The sequence below is a fragment of the Neoarius graeffei genome, chromosome 14 (assembly GCF_027579695.1).
Source record: "Neoarius graeffei isolate fNeoGra1 chromosome 14, fNeoGra1.pri, whole genome shotgun sequence".
In the NCBI taxonomy this organism is placed as follows: domain Eukaryota; kingdom Metazoa; phylum Chordata; class Actinopteri; order Siluriformes; family Ariidae; genus Neoarius; species Neoarius graeffei.
In genome coordinates, this window is record NC_083582.1 from 38,947,462 (window position 1) to 38,971,074 (window position 23,613).

The following is a 23,613-nucleotide window of genomic DNA, read 5'->3' on the forward strand; positions in this document are numbered from 1 at the left end:
TTCATTGTTCTGATTGCAGGCTTTACAGATTTTAATTTCTGCTTGTAAGTGGGAATGAGGTGAACTAAGCAATGATCAGAGCGGCCTAGAGCCACACGGGGGACAGAGCGGTATGCCCCTTTAAGAACTGTGTAGCAGTGATCCAAGGTGTTATTGTCTCTGGTGGGACAGTCAACGTGTTGTCTGAATTTCGGTAGTTTGTGGTTCAATTTAGCTCTGTTAAAGTCTCCCATAATAATGAGCAATGAGACCGGATATTTATGCTCTGAGAAGTTTACCTGATCGGCGAGAGCTTGCAGAGCATCCCTCACGTCAGCTTGTGGCGGAATGTACACGCCGACCAGAATGAATGAGCAAAATTCTTGTGGTGAATAGAACGGTTTGCAGTTCAGAAAAAGTGATTCCAAGTTTGGGCTACAGTGTTTATTGAGAACCGTAACATCTGTACACCAACCTTCGTTTATGTAGAAGCAAATTCCTCCACCTTTCGTCTTTCCTGATGGCTCTTTTTGCCGATCTGTGCGGTGTAAACCGAACCCGGGAAGATGTAGTCCATTGTCAGGGATGAGTTCACTGAGCCAGGTTTCAGTGAAGCAGAGGGCAGCAGATCGAGCAAAGTCCCTGTTCGCCTTGTTAAGAAGAAGCAGCTCATCTATCTTGTTAGGTAGGGACCAAACTTTCGCCAGGTGCATTGCTGGAAGAGGCATACGAAATCTTTGTTTGCGAAGTCGCACAAGTGCACTGGTACGTTTCCCTCGCCTGCGGCATCTTCTCCCACAGACAGCAGCTGCTCCTCCGACCAGAAGTTCCAGAAAACTATCCGGATCAATGAAATTTGGTAAAATTCTTTCTGGAGTTTGATCTCATCTCATTATCTCTAGCCGCTTTATCCTGTTCTACAGGGTCGCCGGCAAGCTGGAGTCTATCCCAGCTGACTACGGCCGAAAGGCGGGGTACACCCTGGACAAGATGCCAGGTCATCACAGGGCTGACACAGACAACCATTCACACTCACATCTACGGTCAATTTAGAGTCACCAGTTAACCTAACCTGCATGTCTTTGGACTGTGGGGGAAACCGGAGCACCCGGAGGAAACCCACGCGGACACGGGGAGAACATGCACAGAAAGGCCCTCGCCAGCCGCTGGGCTCGAACCCGGACCTTCTTGCTATGAGGCGACAGCGCTAACCACTACACCACCGTGCCGCCCTCCTCAACATTAACCTCTAATTTAAATACAAAAATACAGCACATTAACAGAGAAACACATCTTAATACTTGTTAAAAGTTATTTATTTAATTCTTAAATAACCTTTTTATTACCATGATTTAAAAACAATTCTTGACTAACTATTAATAATATTTTTTGTTTAAATTTTTAGGTATTTGAAAAATAAAGCTATGTAAAGATATACTCAGGAAATGTAAAAACTCAAATTAGGATAAAATGAAAACTGTGTACAAATTTGCGTTCTGAAAAAGCATTTTTAATTAAATGTAGTGAAAATAAGTGTTTAATTTTTTTATCTAAATTTGATTCATTGGAAGGAAAGCTACATTTTACAAAAGAAACAAGTTTTTAAACATGTTTGCATATTTAAATGAAATGTTTATAAAAAAAAAAAAAAAAACAAATCCACAGTAACTGCATGTGGCGATATGTGACGTGTGAGCAGCTGATTGGTTCACGGGCTTTTCTCCACCCACTGGAAGAAGTCGCATTGTTTCCCTTGTTTCAGTGGACAAACGTAAAAACGTCGCCCGTTATTCGCCCCCAGTTTCAGGACGGTTCTCATCAGGGTGCGTTTACCATGATGACACGCGGGGAAGTGCAGATCAGCCCACTAACAAAAGGACAAAAGAGATCAATACAATAACGACAAATAAAAGAAAGAAAAAAAATTAGCAATATTTATTTCTTGTTTATCTTATTTGCTCTTTAATAGTATATGCAAAAAAAATTCATTTTAATTAAAACCTTAACATTAATTATTGCTGGAGTTTTCTCAAGAGAATTTTAAAGTTTCAGTGTTAAACACTGCACAACAGCAACTTTTAGATGAAGTCAGCTTTTTAGACTTTTACAAAACCTTGCTGAACTCCAGCAACTCTAACAGGACAAACACTAAATCGACTCCACCATTAGGAGGCACAGAAGCGTCCGCTACGTGCCTGTGCCTTATAACCAGAAGATATACAGTATAGATTCATTTTTTCTTTAAGAATTTTCCTTTATTCATCTTTAATATTTTAATTTCTTTTTTTTCCTTTATCTTTTCTTGAAATTTAAATAAATTAAACCTTATTTTTACCTCAAAGAAATTACACTGGGAGCCTCGGGGAAGGGCGCAAGTGTAGAAGTGCCTGCCTTTATTCTCTCCCTCTTTAGTGACCACCCTGAGGACGCTGGGACGGCGGTGAGTGGTGCAGCAAGGGATTGTGGGTAGTGATGTAGTGCCACTGCTGGAATGAGAAGAGAAAAAAAATCAAAGCAGGTTTGTTTTAAAATGGAGAGAAAGTAGTGCACACTACAGGTGATTTAAACAGAGCCTCACGTTGACGTGTGCTGGGTTTTATTCTGAACCTCTCTTCCTTTCAGGTGTTCACTCTCCGTCTTCCTCCTCTTGCTGGGAATGCTGGGAAATCCACAGGAGGCTCGTTTGGAGATATGAGCTCCTGTGGGTTGTGTCCCAATCCCAGCAGTGCTGGAGTCACTCCCCAGCCCTACACCACTCCGGCGGTTGGTGGTGTGACTCGGAGGTGTCGCAAGTCCGGAGCCAAGGTCAGACAGGACGAGGGTGGTGTTCCCAAACGCAGCTCTGCGGTGGAGCTTCACTTCCTGCTGCGGTTTGGAGAAAGTGTTGTGAGGGAAGCGGATAAGTGCAGTAAAGGGAGGATCCTTTACTGCCTCTATACGACCTGCAGAGAGCAAAAGGAAGAAAAGATGAAATGGTCTTAGTCTCAGTTACAGAGAAACGTGTGACTGAACGTCTATTTCATTAATATATGGAAATTATGGGTATAGGGACAATAGGGGCGGGAACAGAGACCTGACTGGTCACAGGGACAATTGGGGCGGGAACAGAGACCTGACTGGTCACAGGGACAATAGGGGCGGGAACAGAGACCTGACTGGTCACAGAGACAATAGGGGCGGGAACAGAGACCTGACTGGTCACAGGGACAATAGGGGCGGGAACAGAGACCTGACTGGTCACAGGGACAATAGGGGCGGGAACAGAGACCTGACTGGTCACAGAGACAATAGGGGCGGGAACAGAGACCTGACTGGTCACAGAGACAATAGGGGCGGGAACAGAGACCTGACTGGTCACAGGGACAATAGGGGCGGGAACAGAGACCTGACTGGTCACAGGGACAATAGGGGCGGGAACAGAGACCTGACTGGTTACAGAGTCAATAGGGGCAGGAACAGAGACAATAGAGATCTTGCAGTCACGTGACCGGAAAGTACACAACCGCCATCTTGTCGGTCAAAAACACCGCTGAATACTGCTGCACTCATGTACAGAATGGATCAATTTCAACCGACGGACTACACGGCTCATTTTTCTAATGAACAGATAACTAGATATATGTCTAAAATAAACAATCTACAGATTTGTGACCCTTATGGCTTACCAGACGGAGTTTTCGCGACCGGATTTTGAACTGCCAGCGGAATACCCGGACGTGTATAATTACCTCATTAACTTTCCCTCGCTGTTCAGTGGTGAAGCACTGCGTGCTTATAAATCTCTGGACGGTTATCTTTACAGAAATTCAGGATTTGTCAGCAACTCAGATGTGGCATCTTGTAAACAAGAATCCTCATTGGATGGGTAAGTCACTTAAGTATTGAGTATAGCACTGACCAGCCGATTATAGAATAGAATAAGGTAATTCCAGCTCGTCCGTCTTGTTTACATGGATCTGGCGTTGGAGAGGTAGAGGCTTAGCAGTGGAGATTTGAGTGGCTGTTTTCTGAGCTTAGTCAACAGGCCGGCTCTGCCTGTAGCCTCGCTTTTGCTTCCGCTCCCGACGCCGCCTCCTTCGCTTTGCTTCCGATAACAATCCACGGAGACCCCGCTGGTCTCGCTATCTCGTCCGGAATGTTTTTTTTTTTTCTCGTCCAGAATGTTGTGCATGCGATGGAAATCGCTACAAACCGTCATTTTCTGCTGGAAACCAATGTCCAGTAAGTCCATACGGTTGTAGTGGATATTGAAGTCCGGTACAGACGAACAACACGCAAAAATACACACAATAAACATAAAAAACGTGCACAGGTAGGGAGAGCTTGTAGCCGCAGCCGTTGTAGTAGAATTGTATATAGTAGGGTTTTCCAGAAGAAAAGGTAGAAGTAAAAGCAGAAGTAGAACCAGAAGTAGAAGGCGGAATATGGCGTTTGACCGACAAGATGGCGTCTGTCACAATCTGGATCGGCTGTGACGTCACATGCAAGTGCTCCATAGAGGCAAGAACAGAGACAATAGGGGCGGGAACAGAGACCTGATTGGTTACAGTGATATGTTGCTGGAAACTACAGTCTGATCTACATCCCAGCACTGGGGCAATTGTGGAGTCTCACCCAGTGGTCGAGGGCTCATACACGCTTCACAGAACTTGACGATTGGTTGGTTAACCAAAGTGCAAAGGTCACATGACCACTCTTCTTCCTCTTTTGTGGTGACATGGTTGACGTCCTGCACAGATTTCTGACTCGTCCATCTCATTAAAGTGTTCGGACCTGGGAGTTTACTGTTACACCACAGAGCATCATGTGAGCACTGTGTGCTTTTTTTTTTTTTTTACACAAATTAAAGCTTTAATATGGAGTCGGAAGCCATTTTGAACAGAGAAAATCTGACCTGATGTCGATTTCAGTCGGATCTTCAGTCTGGCAGCGTGAGCAGAAGTAAGTCATCCTGTTATCGTTCCCCAAGCGACACACAGTGACCGCACCACTGCACTGACCACAGCTGGAGCGCTTGTACACCTTACAGTGCTTATAAAGCACCGAGCCGCTTTTACGGCACTGACACAGAGGAATTAAAGACTTTACAAATCTGCTGTTGGTATGATGATGTATCAGAAACTCAGAAATTACTTTGCCGGCATAGATGTCACAAAATATTCTTTGAAATTGAGAGTTCAATCATTCAGGTAATCACAACACCTGGTAAAAGAGCAGCGCAAAATCCCTTGTCATTTTCACCAGATGCTGGACGAGTTCAGCCTTCAGCTGATTCACCTACAAACATGCGACTTAATAACGTTCATTACATGCAAGTGCAGGAAAATTTCACATGCCATAAATACATTATCAAGATTTGATATGATGCGTGAGGAAATTTTAATTTTATATCTGGATTTCTGTAAAGCTGATTTGGGAAAAGGTCTCTTGTTAAAAAGTAGTGCTGTCAAGCGATTAAAATATTTAATCGCGATTAATGTCGCGACTGTCATAGTTAACTCGCGATTAATCGCAATTTAATCGCACATTTTTGTCACACGAAAAATCATTGTAATTCTCTTACCAGCATAAAAAAGTGAATGGGCTTGTTTTGTACCAATGTTTTTCTTATTGCAAAGCATAACACGTCTTGACACAGCCACTGCAAACTGAAACCTAAACTGAGCACCGTGGCTCTTCGTTCCGAGACTAACAAGAGAACCATGAACAAAGTAATCTACTGCTTGAGTTAGTCTATCAGAGAGACAGGTTACACAGTGACGGTAGGCTTGACATGCTTGATTATAATATAAAGTACACTATTATATTAAGTTTAAGTTGTTCGTTGATAAATATTGCATTGAATCTGATCTTTACTGTTTCAGCTCACTTAACACATTTTGTACTTTTACACTTTCTGCCTGTTGATGCGTCGCGCTGTCCAATCAGAGGCAGCCAAATTTGCATATTACAGGAAGGATTTCTGGGATAGCATTGAGTTTACAGTTCAGAGGGATCTGGCTTCTTTAGACGCTGTCTTCTTAAAACTGAATAAATATTTAAAAAGAGCCAAATGAGCCAGTCTTTTGAACGGCTCTTTTCAAAGAACGGATCACAAAGATGCGAATCCCATCAAAGAGCCATAAATCCCATCTCTACTAGCGCGCCCTGCCCGCACTGGTTCTTTGAGGGAGGAGGGCAGAGGACTCTGGCTGTGCGGGGCGTGGCTAGCTGCTATCGTTTTTCTAAGCAAGGTCTCTGTTCCAAGTTCCTGGCAGTTTCAAAAGCTTATGAAAAACCTACATCATGTCACAGAGCGTTAATCTCGCGATAAAAAAATTATCGCCGTTAAAATTGAGTCAAGTTAACGCGTTAATAACGTGACATTTTTGACAGCACTATTAAAGTATATAAATAAAAAATTATAAATGTGAACAAGTAAATAACCTTGAAATAATTTGGCTTTATTTCTGTTTACTGATAGTGCTATAATAAATACTTTTATTTGAATACATTCATTTTACATTAATATTGATATAATAAATGATCGTAAATTAATAATGAAACACTTGATATAGTATGTTCTTTCTCTTTTACTTTTTTGCTATTATTATTATTATTATTATTATTAGCATTATTTTCTTGCCTTAACTGCAGGATTAAGAGCACTGAGGAAAAGCGCTTCATTCTTGATGATGTTCCCGACTCCAGGTAGAACCGACTGATCCAGCAGAACGTCACACACACTGCGGCTATTCTCTCTACACACCGCATCCACCGCACCACACACACTGAAGCTCGGAGAACAGACGTCCAGACTCGCCATGAGACGCACTCTCTCACTGCAGTCCTCCGAGAGTCTACACATACACACACCCTGAAGATCAACAAGTGAAGAGCTCACCCTGTTATTTGAGTAATGCCATGAACACATACGTGTGTAATCAGCAGAAACTCGTACCGGATTTCAGCAGTGGTGTTGTAGAAAGTCAGTGTGTCGTCAGTGAGAGAGACGATGAGCGTCGGTGGATTTCCTCTGCTGTCTTTTCTCTCCTCTGTGTTTATACGCATTGAGCCGTCCATCCCGAAATGCAGCCTAACACAAAAACACTGCACTTTACACTAGTTCATTAGTTACACACAGTGTCAGGAGGGTGATGTGATCCTCGTCATCTCCGATTATAAATACTATTTTCTATGGAGAAATGCAATATGGAGCCATTATGAAATTAAATACAGTTATACCACAGCACACCCGAGTTCTTCAGGGCTCAGACTGTAGTTCTAACTGTAACAATGGGTTCATGTTAACGTTCTAATATGTTATCATTACTATAATAACAGGGACTTGTACAGCAGATGCGCCACATAATCCAAGATTAATCATTTTTAAAATGTTTTTAAAAAGCATATGGTACTTTAGCAAAGAAAAATGTGTAATCATTTAGGTGGTAAAGTTTTCTGTAAGGTAACGTTTATTACGCATCTACAGTATGTAAGGAGTCTCCAGTGTCAGCACTTTGTAACAGTCACTGTGCTTTGCAGTCTTTTAGGACAGAAGAGCTTTAACCCAAATCCAAGTGGTATAACTGGAAGTCAAAATGTTCACCTGGGAATTTTATGATTTTATTATTAAAAAAAAGCTCTAGACCGAGTTTGTTGAGGCATTTGAGCCTCAAACACATGCACACATTATGCCACACTACCTGTATGTATTATCATTAGGCCAAGCGCAAAAAAAAAAAAAAAAAAAAAAAAAGGGTATTTCCTGTTACGACTTCAAAAAAAAAAATTCAGTGTAGGACGGTCTGATTTTTTAATAATTATTATTTTTCTTTTCTTTCAGAACCATATTAACTTGGTACGTACAAACAACTTGGGGTTATTTTGTGCTTACAATAAAAGACTACTTGTATTCTCCCCCCCCCAAACACTTCAGAAATTTCAGGGTTGGGTAGGCGACTGAAAACAAACTTTTTATTTAATTTATTTATGGGGGGGGGGGGGGTAGGGGTAGGCCTTAGAGTGAAACACTAGACATACAGTAAAGCACATTGTGATTTTCTTCGTTTTCAGTTTCTGTTTTCCAGAATTGAGTTTTGTTTGTTTTATTTTGCATGTTTTAAATTCCCTATAATATTTCTAATCTCTGAAGACACATCCATGTCTGATTCAAATAACTGACTAATTTTTTTTTTTTTAAATATCACCTATTCATTGACAAAAACTTGCCAGATGTTTGAGCATCGAAAAAAAAAACATCCGTTTTTGCTTCAGCAATGACAAAAAGATCAATCATTCAGAAAACAATAAAAAATCTTTTTAAACTGCAGTGGGGTTCAGAGTTAGCCTGGGCCCGCCCATCCTAAGTGTGACGCAACACGAGGGCCTGTTGCAAGCTTAGTCTAGTCTGGCTAACGCGACTTCAAAGCTCTACGAGCATTTGGTCTGGCAAAGATATTAAGCCCAACCGTTTCCCAAAGTGCATGGTTGACCCGCCTCCCTGAAATGCCTCAGTTTGCTACTGGTCGAAGCCAGAAAAGGCTGTGACGAAGCTTAAACCAATCACATCACTCTTTCCTCTGACGTATGTGACGCGACGGGGCTAACTGGTAGATTAAACTCTTACCGAAGCCGGTCGGGAGCAAGGCGAAAACGGCCTTCCTTTCAATAAATACCTCCAGGGCTGCTCTTTGCTCCGTTTTCAATGAGAACTTCCCATTGAATGCTTTCAATACAGCATCTATCGCTGTGTCAAAGGCTTGCCGCTGCTCCATGTTCGTAATGTTTCTAGTGAATGAAGCGCTTCCGGTATAGATTCTGTAAACAATCTATGGCTTCCGGTCGCAGTTCTACGTCAGTGCCTTGAACACGCCTCTACCCAGGGCCGTTGGAGATGCTCAAAGTTGATTGGCTCCCGATTTTTCGGGAGCTTGGAAGAGCTGGAGATAGCTTGCCTTGCCAGACTAAGCTCGCAACAGGCCCTCGTGTTGCGTCACGCTTAGGATGGGCGGGCCCAGGCTAAGCTTAGTCTGGCAAGGCAAGCTATCTCCAGCTCTTCCAAGCTCCCGAAAAATCGGGAGCCAATCAACTTTGAGCATCTCCAACGGCCCTGGGTAGAGGCGTGTTCAAGGCACTGACGTAGAACTGCGACCGGAAGCCATAGATTGTTTACAGAATCTATGCCGGAAGCGCTTCATTCACTAGAAACATTACAAACATGGAGCAAATTCTCATTGAAAACGGAGCAAAGAGCAGCCCTGGAGGTATTTATTGAAAGGAAGGACGTTTTCGCCTTGCTCCCGACCGGCTTCGGTAAGAGTTTAATCTACCAGTTAGCCCCGTCGCGTCATATACGTCAGAGGAAAGAGTGATGTGATTGGTTTAAGTTTCGTCACAGCCTTTTCTGGCTTCGACCAGTAGCAAACTGAGGCATTTCAGGGAGGCGGGTCAACCACGCACTTTGGGAAACGGTTGGGCTTAATATCTTTGCCAGACCAAACGCTCGCAAAGCTTTGAAGTCGCGTTAGCCAGACTAGTTCAGAGTTACCTTAACACTCGTTCTCCAAAGTACATGAAGAGTTCTTTCCCGAGCGTCTGCACTCCGGTGTACTCACAACCTCCGAAACACTGGAACAAGTCTCCCTGAGCACCACCACCATGGTTCTGTAAAACACACACACACACACCTCACCGCTTGTTCTCTGAACACTTTGGTCTGGTGTTACGGTATGTCACTGATAGAATTTTTTTTTTAGCCCTATTCCAGAGGATCAGTGTTCTACAACTGATGCAGATGACCAGTGACTTCACTGTTATCAGAACTGTCAGTTTAGATTCAGTGTTCAAGAATGACAAATTGATAAAATATATATATGTCTGGCATGCTTGAAACTGATACAGGCTGGTCTGATTGCTACTTGTTTGGGTTAGTTAAATCCTTGAGCTTTACCTTCGCTCACACATTCTGCTCTCTGCTTAATGAACGTTATGTTGACCAGTAATGTCTTTAAGACTATGATCCTGATGGATGATGTAATGGTATATAATGTCTCTCTTCTTTAATACAGTAGTGTAGTCAAAACCAGTGATGGAACCCATTTACGTTATACATAGATAACTTAGCTTCGTCAATTAAGTCATCATCCAATCCCATAGCTACAACACACTCTTGAATCTGAATAAATGCTCATGTTTGTCCTACAGTAAACTTAGAAACATCTTTGAGCAACTGCATCAGTGACTGTTTGCTCCCGGATCGATCCGTGAGGCAAGGCAGCAGAGATCTACGTTCCTAGATCATACTTTGTCAATTCAACCTCCTTTGCTACAGACAGATCAAAACCTAACATTTATATAGCAACTTTCACCAACTCAAGGTTGCTTTACAGAGTGATGACACGACAGAGAGATTAACAAATTAACCAAAAGAAAACATGACAGGAGAGATAGGAAACAAAATCAGAATTAATGTGGACATAAAACACAGCAGACAAAAGCTCAAAGCATTGAAAAAGCAATGAAGAGTCAGTGATCAGGAGAGAGAGAGATATGAAAGGAGTTGAGTTTTGAATTTGGGGGAGAGATGTACTATCATAAAGGCTCTGAGGGAGGGAGGGAATTCCACAGCTTGGGGACTGCAACTCTAAATGTCCTGGAACCCATCCATTATCTGTAGCCGCTTATCCTGTTCTACAGGGTCGCAGGCAAGCTGGAGCCTATCCCAGCTGACTACGGGCGAAAGGCGGGGTACACCCTGGACAAGTCACCAGGTCATCACAGGGCTGACACAGACAACCATTCACACTCACATTCACACCTACGGTCAATTTAGAGTCACCAGTTAACCTAACCTGCATGTCTTTGGACTGTGGGGGAAACCGGAGAAAACCCACACAGACACGGGGAGAACATGTAAACTCAACACAGAAAGGCCCTTGCCGGCCACTGGGCTCGAACCCAGGACTTTCTTGCTGTGAGGCGACACTACACCACTGTGCCACCCGTCCTGGAACCCATTCAAGTTCAGAGTGTTTACTGTCGTATGCACAGTAAGGACATGCACAATAAAATTCTTAGTTTACTGTCCACCATGAATGCCAATTACAAATAAATAGGCGGAAGAAGTAGTACAAAGTAAAGGCAATATAGTGCAAAATAAAAGCAAAACCACACCCAGTATAGTACAAAATAAAGGTAAATGTAGTGCAAACTAGGGTGGCGTTTACATTAGACCGTATCAGCGGATCATCAGATTAACGTTTTTAAAACGATTCGCGTGCACACAGCAACGCCAATACACAGATACGCTAAACACATGACTAATTAGACGGCACGCAAGTTGAAATGTGTCAGTGCGGCTCAGCGCTTCCTCCTCAGCGGCTGCGCTCCAAATCACTCCGCCCTGAACAGCGAGTGCCCTCTGGAGGGTGCGCACGCCGGCCCTGCGCAGCTCACAGAGCGCGCGAGTGAAGTGCACGAGCAGTGATTCGGGACTGAGCCGCTGTGTGTGTGATCCCAGTGCATATCGGGCATGCGCAAGTCACTCACCACTTGCAAGTGGAAGGATGGCAAGCCTAAAGACAATCATAACTACACAATGGGCAGTATTTGCATCTTACCATGAACAACATTAAGAATGACAAAGCAAAGCATTATATTCATACTTTTATACTCTTTAATGAAAACCAAAAAGGTGATACAAGGCGGAAACAATAGCAGGAAGAAGTCCGCGCCGTTTTTCAGCAGTCGCATCACATGACCAACGTGGCATGAACAACGCCAGCGAATCAGGAAGGTGGATGTCACAGTGACGTTGTCCAATGACGACGTCAGCTAGAGCTCAGCACTGCGTTTCCTCGTATCTCAATGTTTACACAGCACCGGATCAGATACGTACTGGGTTGAATACGTGGGCCCTGGCGGATTCAAGTTGTTCCGCCTGTGGAGTCGTTTCCCGGCGTTTTAATGTGAACGGACAGTGCATCCGCAACGAAAACGAGACGGATACGGTCTAATGTAAACACCACCTAGGTAGTGTAATACAAAAATAAGGCAATGATCGGACATAGCAGCAGAAAGGCAGTAATGTGCAAACAAATGTAAACAGTCAAGGACAGTTTACAGGGAAGTAGTCCATGGTTAAAGACTCCTGTCAGCTGTTCAGGAGTCTGATGGGTTATTTATGATGGGTTATTTAAATCTGGGGACAGACAACAGACCATAAGATGAAGATCGGAGACTGTGAATGGGAAAGAAGGATTGAAGTAGATCCATGAGATATTGAGGAGTGTGTACAGGAAGGGACAGAGCAGGCTGTACTTCCTGAGGAGGCTGCGGTCCTTTAACATCTGCAGGAAACCCCTGTGGATGTTCTATCAGTCCGTGGTCGCCAGTGTCCTATTTTACACCGTGGTGTGCTGGGGGGGCAGCACATCCAAGAAGGACAAACTGATCAGGCGGGCCGGCTCTGTGGTCGGCATGAAGCTGGACTCTCTGGTGACGGTGGCAGAGAAGAGGTCTATGGACAAACTACGGAACATCATGGACAATGCCAGTCACCCTCTGCACACCGTCATCAGCAACCAGAGGAGCCTGTTCAGTGACAGAATGTAGGGTTGGGCGGTATCCAAATTTTGATACCTTTAAACTGTCTCTGTGTTTTCCCGGGGTATACGGTATTACCGAGAAAAAAATATTTTGTTTCAGCCTACTGTGTAACGTGCGCCTATGCCTCAAATGTACTATTTAAAAGCAGCATAGCGAATTGTGTGCATTGTGGTATGGATTAAGCAGCAAAGCGAATTTTGTGCATTGATGAATGGATTAAGAGATATTTCAAAGCATCACGCAACTCTTCCTTCATCTTGAAAATAGCATTCAACTGTCGTTTACACATGTCTGCGTTGAAACGCATTTGCAGCACTATTTCACCTACTCCATCAAAAAAAAGTACACGATGAGCAGGACCATACCCTTTCAAGCATGGGAAATAAAAAAAAGAAAAAGAATCAACCAACACCCAAGTCCGTTTAGACTGCGCGATAAACCATATTCTTCAGCGCAAATGAGGCGAACCTAATTCAAATGCGTGATAGCTGCACAAGGCAAAATCATATGGGCCCACGTCATGCCATGGCGGGGAAATTAATAATCAAATGGCCTTACCTTGCTTAAAACGTTGTCTTGATCACATAACTCCTTACAATTATTCCACTTAAATCCATACAGTTTAACACACCCAACAAAGATAGCAAGCGCATTGCTAATTCCCACCAGAAACCTAACAGTTTACGCTACGATGTTTTCTTCCGTTTCTTCAGTAGATGACATTTCAAACGTTTATTACCCACATCCCAAATGTCATACGTTATATTATTTTACCTTGTTGTTACTCATGTAACCTACTCAAAACACAACTCATTGGAGAGATCTCGTGGAAGTGGAGTACCCCAGGCTATGGTGTGCCTTAGGGGACATATTAGATTTTTCGTTTGGTTTGAAACCAAAATACTGCCACACTGCCGATGTTGTATTTTTTTTTTTTTGCCACTAACTCGTTATCTTGACTTGCCATCTTTCAACCGCGGTCTCAGTCTCTTTTTTTTTTTTTTAGATAGGACAGTATAGAGAGACAAGAAATGAGCGGGGGAGAGAGAGACGGGATCGGGAAATAACCTCGGGTCGGAATCGAACCCGGGTTCCCGGATTTATGGTACGGTGCCTTAACCATCTGAGCCATGACACCCCTGGTCTCAGTCTCTTGCGAAGCTTTCTGTCAGACTCCAAATGTCACGCAGGGTTGCCATGGTAACGACAAACAACCCTGCACGCGATGAGAACTTCTTTAGGAAATTGATAGAATTAGTGAAAATACGATCACACAGTTATTCGGGATGATCTTCAATTTATTATTTTATATTATGACCTCATGTACTCCATATTTATTTAGATATTATATATATTTTTAAAATGACGGTAATGAGACCGATACCATTGGTACTTTTGGATACCTCGGGATACCTTCTTACCGTAATACCGCCCAACCCTAGCAGAATGCTCCTTCCCAAGTGCAGGACGAACAGACTTAAACTCCTTTCTCCCTCACGCCATCGGACTGTACAACTCCTCTCTGGGGGGTAACAGGAGGACAGAGGACAGGAAGGAGCAGTAGCCTAGCCTGACAAAAAGCAATACTGGACAATGTGGAATATAATGTGCAATACCTCTTCCGTTGCCCCCCCCATATCTTATTCTTTTTTCGTCTTCTTCTTTTGGCTGCTCCCGGTTAGGGGTCGCCATAGCGTATCTTTTGTCTCCATTGCTCCCCGTCTTCTGCATCCTTCTCTACCACTTTCATGTCCTCTCTCACCACATCTATGTATCTCCTCTTTGGCCTTCCTCATTTTGGTGTGCCCGGCAGCTCCATCCTCAACATTCTCTTCTCAGGATGTGCCCATACCATCTCAGTCTCATCACTCTTAGATCAATTCCCAAGCTGTCCACATGTGCCGTCCCTCTGACGTGCTCGTTTCTTATCCTGTCCAACCTCCCATCGCAAACCTCAGCATCCTCAACTCCGCCACCTCCAACTTTGCCTCCTGTTTCTTCATGAAGGTATTTGTATATGCAAATACCTACAACCCTGATTCCAAAAAAGTTGGGACAAATGGACGACATACAGATCATGATAGCTTTTGTGTAGCATGGAGCATGATAGCGTGGTAGCCTGACGTGAGAGAACCAGCACCAGATGGAGAACTCACAAATCAGTATGCAGTCTATTATATACAGAAACTCAGTGTGTGCGCAAGTTTATGTATACATGTGTCCATACTAAAACCCCAGTTCCAAAAAAGTTGGGACGCTGTGTGAACTGTCCATAAAAACAGAATGCGATAATTTACAAATCATGGAAACCCTATATTTAATTGAAAATAGTACAAAGACAACATATCAAATGTTAAAACTGAGAAATGTTATTGTTTTTTGAAAAATATATGCTCGTTTTGAATTTGATGTCGGCAACACGTTTCAAAAAAGTTGGGACAGGGGCATGTTTACCACTGTGTTGCATCACCTCTACTTTTAACAACACTCTAAACTTTTGGGAACTGAGGAAACCAATTGCTGTGGTCTTCAAAGAGAAATATTGTCCCATCCATGTCTGACATACAGTGTCAGTTGCTCAACAGTTTGGGGTCTCTTTTGTCATAGTTTACGCTTCATAATGTGCCAAATGTTTTAAATGGGAGACAGGTCTGGACTGCAGGCAGGTCAGTTTAGCACCCGGACTCTCTCATATGGAGCCAGGCAGTTTAATATATGCAGAAAGCAGTTTGGCATTGTCTTGCTGAAAGAAGGAAGGCTTTCCCTGAAAAAGATTTTGTCTGGATGGCAGCATATTGCTCTGAAACATGTACAACCCTGATTCCCAAAAAGTTGGGGCAAAGTACAAATTGTAAATAAAAACGGAGTGCAATAATTTACAAATCTCAAAAACTGATATTGTATTCACAATAGAACATAGACAACATATCAAATGTCGAAAGTGAGACATTTTGAAATTTCATGCCAAATATTGGCTCATTTGAAATTTCATGACAGCAACACATCTCAAAAAAGTTGGGACAGGGGCAATAAGAGGCTGGAAAAGTTAAAGGTACAAAAAAGGAACAGCTGGAGGACCAAATTGCAACTCATTAGGTCAATTGGCAATAGGTCATTAACATGACTGGGTATAAAAAGAGCATCTTGGAGTGGCAGCAGCTCTCAGAAGTAAAGATGGGAAGAGGATCACCAATCCCCCTAATTCTGCACCGACAAATAGTGGAGCAATATCAGAAAGGAGTTCGACAGTGTAAAATTGCAAAGAGTTTGAACATATCATCATCTACAGTGCATATCATCATCAAAAGATTCAGGGAATCTGGAAGAATCTCTGTGCGTAAGGGTCAAGGCCGGAAAACCATACCGGGTGCCCGTGATCTTCGGGCCCTTAGACGGCACTGCATCACATACAGGCATGCTTCTGTATTGGAAATCACAAAATGGACTCAGGAATATTTCCAGAGAACATTATCTGTGAACACAATTCACCGTGCCATCCGCCGTTGCCAGCTAAAACTTTATAGTTCAAAGAAGAAGCCGTATCTAAACACGATCCAGAAGCGCAGACGTCTTCTCTGGGCCAAGGCTCATTTAAAATGGACTGTGGCAAAGTGGAAAACTGTTCTGTGGTCAGACGAATCAAAATTTGAAGTTCTTTATGGAAATCAGGGACGCCGTGTCATTCGGACTAAAGAGGAGAAGGACGACCCAAGTTGTTATCAGCGCTCAGTTCAGAAGCCTGCATCTCTGATGGTATGGGGTTGCATTAGTGCATGTGGCATGGGCAGCTTACACATCTGGAAAGACACCATCAATGCTGAAAGGTATATCCAGGTTCTAGAGCAACATATGTTCCCATCCAGACGCCGTCTCTTTCAGGGAAGACTTTGCATTTTCCAACATGACAATCCCAAACCACATACTGCATCAATTACAGCATCATGGCTGCGTAGAAGAAGGGTCCGGGTACTGAACTGGCCAGCCTGCAGTCCAGATCTTTCACCCATAGAAAACATTTGGCGCATCATAAAACGGAAGATACGACAAAAAAGACCTAAGACACTTGAGCAACTAGAATCCTACATTAGACAAGAATGGGTTAACATTCCTATCCCTAAACTTGAGCAACTTGTCTCCTCAGTCCCCAGACGTTTACAGACTGTTGTAAAGAGAAAAGGGGATGCCTCACAGTGGTAAACATGGCCTTGTCCCAACTTTTTTGAGATGTGTTGTTGTCATGAAATTTAAAATCACCTAATTTTTCTCTTTAAATGATACATTTTCTCAGTTTAAACATTTGATATGTCATCTATGTTCTATTCTGAATAAAATATGGAATTTTGAAACTTCCACATCATTGCATTCCATTTTTATTTACAATTTGTACTTTGTCCCAACTTTTTTGGAATCGGAGTTGTAATTTAATTAATTTATCTAGAAGTTTCTCTCTATTTTTATTCTCTGTTTATCCTGTAATGATGCTACTGGAATTTTAATTTCCCTGAGGGAACCCACCCAAAGGGATCAATAAAGTTCCATCTAATCTAATCTAAAGAAGGCTTTTATATGGAGTTAGATATAGAACAGGGAGCCAGTGGAGGTTCTGGAGCACACGCACGCGCGCACACACACACACACTACTAACCCTGGCGAAAAAAAAATGTACTTTATTGTATTTAAAGTATATTGATATTTTCAATAGTATATTGAAAATGTACTTACACAAATTGTACTTTTTGTAAATATATAAAAAGTATACTAACATCACGCTTTCACGCTAACACTTAACACTTTAAAATAATTATACCATATTACACTTTATAGAAATATATTACACTAAAATATACTTTAAGTGAAAGTCGTGTAATTTCTAAAGTGTACTAATTTTTAAGGTACTTATAATACAAACAAAGGTACTAATTAAGCATATATTAGTACATATAAAGTCATATACTTAAAGTATACAAAATATACTTTGTTGTTCCACATAAAAGTGCACTAAATACACTTCAAGTTGCACTTTTCTACAATTTAGTACAAAATTAGTTGTTCCAAAATAGCATGCCTCAAGTTAACTAATCATAAACACACTTGAAGTATATTAAGTATAGTATATTGATGATCAGTGTGGCTTCAAGTACACAGAAGTATGCTAAATTTGAGTACACTTAGCACATTTATTTTTCACCAGGGAAGTCCAGTCAAGTGTATTTGTATAGCGCTTTTAACAACAGCCAGTGTCGCAAAGCAGCTTTACAGAAAATTAAAGACTGTAAACATCAGCTAATTTAACTCCTACCGTTTTTCCTCTAATTTGCAGCACTTTTTGTCCTTTCTTCACTCTGGAGCGGATTTTCTCTCCGTTCAGTGTGCAGCCCGGTCCTTCCACCATCTCCTCTCTTAAATCAAATATAATCAGACAATTTAAAATATTAATATAAACTGTGTGTTAAACCCGGAACTGAGCTCAAACAACGCGCCAAACCGGTTCAGATCTGCACATGCGCACTTTGTAGTGAATCAGAAGCGCCAACTCCCCACTTTTTTTTTTCCTTTCGCTGCTCAGCTCAGCTCACGGCAGAACTTTGTTTTGATTGGCAGCCTGACGGCCTTGTGGCCAATCACATGTGAGGATATAGGATCATACCATTATGTGAAAACAGAGAGGGGGGGACAGACGCGACAGTCAGGTGGAGTGTCTGTCCGTCCCCGTCAGTGAGTGAGACAGTAGACGGCGGTGAGGAGGAGAGCGCGTCGCAAAAACACGTAAATATGACTGACACCCGTAAACGAAGCAGCATCTGGCTTTGTGTTAAATTAAAAGTTTGATTAAAATATTAAACAAAAGTAAGAATGCCTGCTTTTGTAACAGAACAAATACACAAAATTAGGCAATTATAAGGCTTCTCATAAAAACAGTAAATGCAAAAAGGTTTATCAACACACAAAGCATTCATATTTGCCAAGTTAGGCTAAAATATGAGGCTACAGTTGATAATAAATTAAGAGCCGTTTGGGAGCCGAAAGAGCCGGCTCTTCTTTGGGAGCCGAGCCACAAGAGCCGGCTCTCTGAAAAGAGTCGAACTTCCCATCACTACTGTGAAGACAAGAGCCTCAGGAGGAAACTGGAGAAAATAATAATATAATAATACAGTGTTTTCCCCAGAAAAAAAATTAAAGCCCTAAATTCTGGCATGATAACGCACAGACAATTGAGCGCCAACAGTGCGAAAGCGAGCCTCCCCGGAAAATCTTTTGCAAATAGATGCTCTGAGGTGCATTTTCAGGTCTCTGAGAGGTTTTAGTTACATGATTATAGGATAGATTTTTACCAGTGTTTCAATGATTTCTGACCTAAATAGTAGAAATGTATACACATTTGAAATTTCACCTTAAAGTTCAACATGCAAATTAAACTGTTTTGTTATAGATTACTGAGGTATATGATTGAAAATCTACGGGGATCCCTTAATTATCTATGATCAAGTAGTGTTGTAACAAAAATGTGCATGAAAATATGAACAGCGGTTTGCTCCATCTTATGCAATCCAATGAAGAGAATCGATCATCATGACCTCCTGTTGATCACAAAGGGATCTGAACCTAAGACCTGCCACCTTAAAATAAGTTGCTGTATTACTATAACTGTAATGATTTAGAATGTTTCTGATGCAATTACCGTAATATATGTATAACTAAGATGCACTGAAAAGAAAAGTAAGGCAACTGCATATTATAAAGTTTAAATTTAGGCACTTTATTAAATGGACTAGATTAAGATTAAAACATATTTAAAGGAAAAGAAAACTTAATTCATACATTTAAGTTTGCAGAAAGATTATGTACTAACACATTCATGAATGATGATAATAGACTAGGTCAAACTTTTGTGATTAAAATCAGTCGGCTTTGTCCGTCTGGCGGGGGAAAACATCGGCAGCCAATGAGATCGCTTATAATGAATCGGAAACTTCCGGGATGTCTGACGTTTTCTTTCGATATTTTTATTGGACGGTTTGAACACGTGATCTTGACATGGCCAAAAGATTCCAGTTTGTTTACATCATACCACGCGGACATATTACTTTGACAGAATCAACACAAACATTGAGGAAAAAAAGACCGCTTGTTTAACACAAATATCAATCGTTATTTTTTTCGCGGTCCAAATCCTGCGCTCTGATTGGCTGGCGAGTGGGTCTGTATCCTACGGTACGGCCCTCTGGCGACTCGCTCGTTCACAACAACAAACATAGTAGCATTTTTTGTCAACATTTATTTTTTTAATAAGATTTATTTATAAGATTATCAAAATCTTGTAAATTTTTGCCAGCATTTCTCAGGAGAATAGCATTAATTTTACATCATGGATAGCGATAACGACAGTGTTCACAGCGAAAGCGCGTTTTACTACCCTGAGGAAGAAGAAATAAAAGAAAACATTTCAGGAGAAAGCTAAAAACCTGTAATTTGCTAACACCCAGCAAAAACATGGCTGAATCCTGAATGACTCCTATTTGTATAAATAGGGGACTACATAGGCGGCAACATGTAGGTTTTTTTTCCTGCCATGGAAGTGCACTTGTATACCGAGGAGGAAGCCATTTGCATTACAGCCGTGAATGAGGATTCAAAATAGTATTAATTTTACAGCATGGATCGCGATAACGACAGTGTTCACAGCGAAAGCGAGTTTTACTACCCTGAGGAAGAAGAAATAAAAGAAAACATTTCAGGAGAAAGCTAAAAACCTGTAACTTGCTAACAGTTTGATCTCATTAGTTAATGAGGCCCATTTTGGACCATGTTATCCTAATACATAATATTACGTTTGGTAAAAACTTTAAACCAGTACAATCTCTTCTTCAAAGTTTCACCAAATGGCTTCATTTATGCAATATAAAGGTCATAATACTGTATAACTTTGGTCGAGCAAAAACATGGCTGAATCCTGAATGACTCAGTTTTGTATAAATAGGGGACTACATAGGCGGCAAAATGTAGTTTTTTTTCCTGCCATGGAAGTGCACTTGTATACCGAGCAGGAAGCAATTTGCATTACAGACATGAATGAGGATTCAAAATGGTGGCTCGGCTCGGTTTTCCCTTTCGGGCGCTCTCGTTTTCTGTTAGAATTTGGTAAAGAAAAAAATATATATTATTTACCAGCTTAAGGTCGGTCGGTATGGCGAAATACCGTGACATCGGCCTTAAATGCTGACCTCTGTCACGGTATTTCACCATACGGGCCGACCTTAAGCTGGTAAATAACATATATATGTAAATGGATCTGTTTGCTCTCCTATGTATTTAGTTAGTTGTGGGTAGGAAATGTAACGTATCGGTATAAATCTAAGCGTATCAGCAGGCAGAGAAAGAGTATCAGGCTCGATACGATAAAACGCTTTGGGGAAAACAATGATAATATTTTTATATATATGATGTATATGGTTTTGAGAATCATTTGTTTGTTTGTTTGTGGCGAGTGGCAAAAAGTTGCGCGTGCCTGTGACCCTGTAGAACAGGATAAAGCGGCTAGAGATAATGAGATGAGATATGTTACTGTTTTTATGAATATTACGATTAGCCTATTTTTAATACATAATTTTTTTTCTATAAATGACAAGTTGTGTAGTAAGTGTGTTTTTACTGAACAGTAGAAATTAAACACCATCCACAAAAACTGAAATGCAAGATGATAATAAGGAGGAGGAGGAGTGGTGGAAGTATATATTTATTTCCATCTCATCTCATTATCTGTAGCCGCTTTATCCTGTTCTACAGGGTCGCAGGCAAGCTGGAGCCTATCCCAGCTAACTATGGGCGAAAGGCGGGGTACACCCTGGACAAGTCGCCAGGTCATCACAGGGCTGACACATAGACACAGACAACCATTCACATTCACACCTACGGTCAATTTAGAGTCACCAGTTAACCTAACCTGCATGTCTTTGGACTGTGGGGGAAACCGGAGCACCCGGAGGAAACCCACGCGGACACGGGGAGAACATGCAAACTCCGCACAGAAAGGCCCTCGCCGGCCACGGGGCTCGAACCCGGACCTTCTTGCTGTGAGGCAACAGCGCTAACCACTACACCACCGTGTATATTTATTATTATATTTATTATGCTTTTTTAAGGAGTGCCGAGTATGAAATGTTACTTTGCCTCAAATGTACAGTCGTTTTATTTTGGCCCAAATTGACCTGCTGAGTAAAATATCTAAAACATCTTCAGTTCCAGGTTGAAATTATTGTGTACATTTTAGTGATTTCAAATCATGACTTAGAAATAATATTTTAAATATAGATTTAATTGTTTATTTCGGTCATTTCAACTTTCAGGAACATACATACTGGTTACATACATTGCGTCTACCCTTATCACATTTCATAAATTAAAGACTGTCTTTTTCTTTTTTTATACCAAAGGAATTAAGGAAATAAACAAAAAGGGGAAAAAAATAAAATGATTATTATTAAAATATTATTCTAAAACTCTGGAGGCAGGACATTTATTTGGCCACAAGATGGCGGTGTAAATATTGTCATCATTACAGAGAGTGAGTTTCAACTGAAGAATAATCCAAATATTTGAAATACTTCTCTCTTTATTATTAACCTGATTAAAAATAGAAATCCATAGCGAATAGTAAAACTTCTCCAGATGTAATCAATCAGCCATGACAAAGTTTGGTGACTGATGCTGATGTGGATAACAAATAAGAAAAACGTAGCTTTAGCTTCCTGTTTCGCACTGAATCTGCACGTGAAACATAAGTCTCTAAACAAATTCATAAATTATCTGTATTATTAAAAATAGATGTACAATTCAAATCTGAACTTTATTACAAATCTCTTTTACTTCTACATTCTCCAGCTGTGTGATAATTTACACCATTCTTAACTGGAGGCTTATTTGTTAGCTACAGTGGTCTCACAGAGCCTCCATTTGAGATGAAGGAACTTGGGGGACATTTTATTTTTGGAAGAATGATGGTTTAAGTGCGGAATAACAAAATGAGCGGGTTTTATTTTTGTCTAATCTTAACACGTGATGTTTGACACTTTAAAGAGTAAACGTACAGCGTTGATCGATACTGATATTACAAGCCCTAGTTATAATAATGCAGACAAGTGCAGCAGCCTGATTAGCTATCATAAGTAGCTTTAAGTACTTAAAAGTCCAAAAGCATGTCAAGTTCTATTGCACACGGACAACCTATATGACACCCAGGATGTGATGTCAAGTCGTTGATAGCCAAGTATCAGAAGTTAAATGTAGCCGATGTAAACATACTTGTTAGCCTGGATTTCGTCAAATGAAAAACAAGTTATCTTCAAGTCAGTATGGACAGCTAAGAAACCAGATATTTGTATGAACCTCGGAAAAAGGACTATCCACATCGAGTAAATGATTTCAGCAGCAAATCATCAGATGATTCTAATGAGGAAATTGGTAGTGCTTTGCAAGCGCAAAGTCAGGAAGGCAGGCCAAAGGATTCGGCAGCTATCTGGTGCCGATGTGGAAAGTGTGCCAAGCGGAAAACTGACACTGTGTTCATTATTTTTGGTAAAGAGCATGAACTTTTATGTGATATAATACATGCACAATCGCCGAATTGTTTCACGGATAAACCCAGTTTGGAAATGTATATCACACACAAGCCTGCATTGCAAATGGACGACATACAGATCATGATAGCTTTTGTGTAGCATGGAGCATGATAGCGTGGTAGCCTGACATGAGAGAACCAGCACCAGATGGAGAACTCACAAATCAGTATGCAGTCTATTATATACAGAAACTCAGTGTGTGCGCAAGTTTATGTATACATGTGTCCATACTAAAACCCCAGTTCCAAAAAAGTTGGGACGCTGTGTGAACTGTCCATAAAAACAGAATGCGATAATTTACAAATCATGGAAACCCTATAGTTAATTGAAAATAGTACAAAGACAACATATCAAATGTTAAAACTGAGAAATGTTATTGTTTTTTGAAAAATATATGCTCGTTTTGAATTTGATGTCAGCAACACGTTTC

The 23,613-nt window shown here is 41.3% G+C and overlaps 1 protein-coding gene across 2 annotated transcripts; it reads right to left on the reverse strand.

Annotated features, from left to right (window-relative positions):
- Positions 1–1,418: 1,418 nt before the first annotated feature.
- neil3 (nei-like DNA glycosylase 3) lies at positions 1,419–18,066 on the reverse strand. 2 transcript variants are annotated; one of them, XM_060939625.1, is made up of 10 exons: positions 17,867–18,066; positions 9,509–9,624; positions 6,920–7,054; positions 6,605–6,818; positions 5,182–5,256; positions 4,874–5,040; positions 4,594–4,763; positions 2,558–2,921; positions 2,315–2,462; positions 1,419–1,846 (listed from the first exon to the last, which is right to left on the reverse strand). In XM_060939625.1, exons 1-10 carry the CDS (start codon positions 17,957–17,959, stop codon positions 1,688–1,690), a joined length of 1,641 nt encoding a protein of 546 aa, XP_060795608.1. In that variant the 5' UTR covers positions 17,960–18,066; the 3' UTR covers positions 1,419–1,687. The 2 variants fall into 2 exon arrangements, with proteins under 2 accessions (XP_060795608.1, XP_060795607.1); XM_060939624.1 differs by having other exon boundaries at positions 1,420–1,846; positions 2,315–2,465.
- Between the last annotated feature and the right edge of the window lie 5,547 nt (positions 18,067–23,613).